Below are 3,752 nucleotides of genomic sequence, written 5' to 3'. Positions count from 1 at the left end.
GGGAATGAAGAGATCAGCACCTTCTTTCCTTTGAAAGAAGCTTTTTCCCTTCCATCCTGAGCCCTCTCTCCACAAGAAAAAATGAAAGGTGAAAGGAAGGTGAGGAAAAATGGGGATGAGGTTAAAATGAAAATCTTAAGTCACTTCACTTTTCTGCCTGGCTTTCAGTTTTCTAGACTATAATATTAGGGCATTTTTACAATAGCCCTCCCAGCCCGAGATCTTATGAAAGACTAACATATAGCTTGTTAAATCACAGAAGTGAGCTTGCTAGGCCATTTTGGGAATGGGCGTGAAACAATTTCTTGAGGGCAGTTTGTGTATTTTTCTCTCTGTCTCTCAAAAAGGTCCTAGAAGTGAGGAAAACAACCCGAAACCTAGGCTAGCAGAGTATTTAAAGTAGGAAGAACGCCATCCACCATCAGCCTGGAATACCGCTGCCTATGAACCAAACATTCTATTCCACAGCTGATAAGGGCCTAGGACTACACCAGTCACTTTGATGAAATACAGGGGGACTTTTGTAATTGTCCCAATTATCTTGCATCCCTTAAAAAAGAAACTACTTGAATCTGTTATGTGAAACTGATCTCTAAACAACTCTGTTCTAAGTGCCCCCAAGGAAATGAAACAAGTTCTAAATGTTGATATATACGTATATATGTTATGCATCCTGTAAAGCGTTCTATTTCCCATATTTCTCCTTGACTTAGGACAGGCAAGCAGGAAACGGAATTTTTACCGTTTCTTCTCTTACAACAACAATCCAGCTCACTGTAACATTTTAACTTAAGAATAATTTAATTATCTTAGCCTTATATTTTCAAATTTAAAGAATGGAAGTATGTCATGGCAAAAGCTTATTTTCAACAAGTATTTCCAGGAACATATTCACATAATGTCTATATAGAGAATTAACAAGAGCCTCAAAAATTTTCTTATTTTCTGACAATTGAAAAAGACAAACTCCCTAAGCCTCAGACTAACAACGGTCAGGGTGGTCAGGGTTGGAAAATGATACAGAATTGCTCCAACACAATGTTATATGTCAAGGGTACCTCAATAAAAATATCTTAAAGAAATGCTCTCGTGGTCTAAGGTAGTTCTAAGTAGATTTTACGTGTTTAAATGCGCAACCTTGATATACTTTTGAGTCCTTACCCCCACGACTGCTTTGACATCTACCCAAAGTACCACATTGTCTGTAACAGAACTTCTAGGTGTTTCCCTTGTGGGAGTCCTCGGCTTATAGTCATGAACTGAGCTGTTGGACTAGCCCGTGGAAAGGACAAGAATGTCTTCTGCTTCTTTCAGAGCCTGTCTCAAAAGCCCAGGTGAAGGAAGTTCATTTTACAGACTGTGTGTATTTGCGGTAGGGAGAGGGTGATGGCTTTATAGTTTAGAATTTAGATAGAAGGTGAATTTTCGCAAGAAAAGAAAGGGAAAAGAAAGCAATAGTGAAATGACAATGGAACTGAAAAGGGCGTGTTTCCCAGTCTGCTGTCTGTAATTCTGACAGGAATATTAACCCCAAGTGCTCTTTCCCTGCTAGCTACCAAACTGTGATGGGGGTGTTTATAAAGAATTCAGAGGCCTTCTAATTAGGAGTGGATAACGTTGGAGAGTCCCACCAAAGTAACTTTGAAATTGGTAGTTAATATATCTGTAAACAGTTGGTTTCATTGGTTGTTGCCCTTTTTTTTTTTTTTTTTTTTTTTTTTTTTTGGCAGGCATAGATTTAACCTGGGAAAGGGAGGGAGTGAAAACCTTGGACAGGAGACTTTTTGACATTATCTTTTCTGGAGATCTTCCTGTTTCCTTTTCCTTGGTTCTAAGTTGCTCTGAGGATTTTAGCTCTTTCTTTTCTCTCTGCCCAGGCCTCTTATTTTTCACCTTTAACACTTTGTCTTTCATACTAGGATTGTTGTTTCATATGTGAGATGTTAAAGTGTTGGAAAGGACGGGGAGAAAAAAAGAAAACACTGGAGAGAGTTAAAAAATATATTACCCTAGGTTTGCTATTTGATGTTTCTCACCATTTTCAGGTTATTAGATGATCAGGATGTGGAATAATTATTTCCTGAGGACCCAAGAGGTGATGATGAGTGACTTCTTTCTCTGTCACTTGTAAAGGGACTTTAAATACTCCAGTCCAGCAGTCTCTTTCCTACACAGTTCACTTGTGCGAAGGGGAACATAATCCCTGTTTTCCCTTTACTCTGAGCCTAGTGTCTTCTATAAATGGTAAAGGTTGTTAAATAAACAGTATAGCTAAAAGTTGAGGAATTTGGAAAATGGTTACTGGCTAATGTTTTTGCCAACCTCCACTGAAAATGATGGCGGTTACAAAATGATGTCTCACTGATAAGTTTGGAGCTTCTGTGAAGAAAATGGTTCATGTGGGAAGAACCGGCTTATTCTACAGCATATGACAGTGGTTTTAAGGAGTTAATTCTATTTCTTCAAATCAAAGGAAAAACAATATTTAACTAGTTCCTTGTGAAGTCGCTGAGAGTCTCCTTGGCATCAAACGCACACGCAGGTGTTACACCTGTTAAAGGGGTTATTTATCCCTGATTGTTTTGATCCCACGGAAGTTAAACACTCTCCTACACAAGTAGGACCTGACATGGGGATTCTAGTCGAATAGGTAGGGAGAATGGCTAGCGCACACCCGAGACGCGAAACCGGTGGTTTCTGAAACCCCTAAAGAAAAGAATCTCCCAACCCCAGCTTGGGGCCCGTGGCCTGAGGGTCAGAAGCTGCCTCAGGCAGGGGAAGGCGGCCACCCTCTCGAGCGTCCCGCAGGCAGGGGACGGAGGAACAGACGGATGCGCGGCAGCCCGCTCCTGCCCAAGGAGAACAATCGGGCAGCCCGACTTACCAAGTGGTTTGATGGTGTTCTCCGTGGCCTCCTTCTCCTTAGAGCCGCCGCTCGACATGAGCGCGGCGATGGAGAAGGCGTTGGCCCGGGAGGAGAGCTGCGGCTTGGGCGACGCCGTGAACTCCATGGCCCCCAGTGTGCGGTCCTGGCCACGCACCGGGCCTGCCGAACTGCCGATCAGCTTCCCCAAGGGAGACAAAACCCAACACGGAGCGCAAAGTTTCCAAGTGCAATCTCTGCGGGGTCGGGTACCCCAGATGAGTCAGCCCCAACCGGCCAAGAGCTCCACACTGGCCTCTGTCCCTCCCTGCAAAGTCTTCCAGCCGCAGAGACTTCGAACTAGGCGGAGAGGACAGGGGAGGACCGGCCTCGGGCTCAACCTGGCGCGCGAACCCTGGGGCGCTCCGCAGGACCACAGGCTGCGCCGCCGGAAGCTGGAGAAGAGCATCGGACGTGCAAAACCCGGGGGTCTTGCGGCACCCCTGTGCGTCCTTCCTCCCTCCACGCGCTGGGGACAGCCGAAGCGGCCCAAGCTGCAGGAAGGTGGCCACCGGTGGAGCGCCGCAGCGAGGGGGCGGACCCCGGAGAGCACCGGCCCCGGCGTGCGGAGGACAGCGCGGCGCGGAGGACACTGCGCCTGGCGCTCGCAGCCCTGCGCCTTAATTTGCTGGCGGCAGCTGTCCCGGCGGCCCGCAGCCAGTCAGCGCCGTCTCACGTCACCGCTTCCTGATTCCGCCGCCGGGGGCGGGGCAGCGGGCCGGGATGGGAGGGCGCGCCCTGGGCGCGGGGCCCGCACGGCCTCGCGCCGCAACCTGCGGCGAACCTGGCACCGGTTCCGGAAAAGTGCCACCACCGAGCTGCCGCGTAC

At 47.5% G+C, this 3,752-nt stretch overlaps 1 protein-coding gene across 1 annotated transcript in view; it reads right to left on the bottom strand.

Annotated features, from left to right (window-relative positions):
- The window catches only part of TBX20 (T-box transcription factor 20), a 55,719-nt gene extending 52,292 nt beyond the window's left edge, over positions 1 to 3,427 (bottom strand). The window contains exon 1 of the mRNA XM_029918374.1: positions 2,675 to 3,427. Coding sequence (XP_029774234.1) covers positions 2,675 to 3,011 — 337 coding nt within the window. The 5' untranslated portion in view covers positions 3,012 to 3,427. The remainder of the gene's footprint in view (positions 1 to 2,674) is intronic.
- Positions 3,428 to 3,752: the final 325 nt, after the last annotated feature.

This window comes from Suricata suricatta, chromosome 2, assembly GCF_006229205.1.
Source record: "Suricata suricatta isolate VVHF042 chromosome 2, meerkat_22Aug2017_6uvM2_HiC, whole genome shotgun sequence".
In the NCBI taxonomy this organism is placed as follows: domain Eukaryota; kingdom Metazoa; phylum Chordata; class Mammalia; order Carnivora; family Herpestidae; genus Suricata; species Suricata suricatta.
Note: the sequence above shows the minus strand (reverse complement) of the source record. Positions and strands in the feature narration are given on the sequence as shown.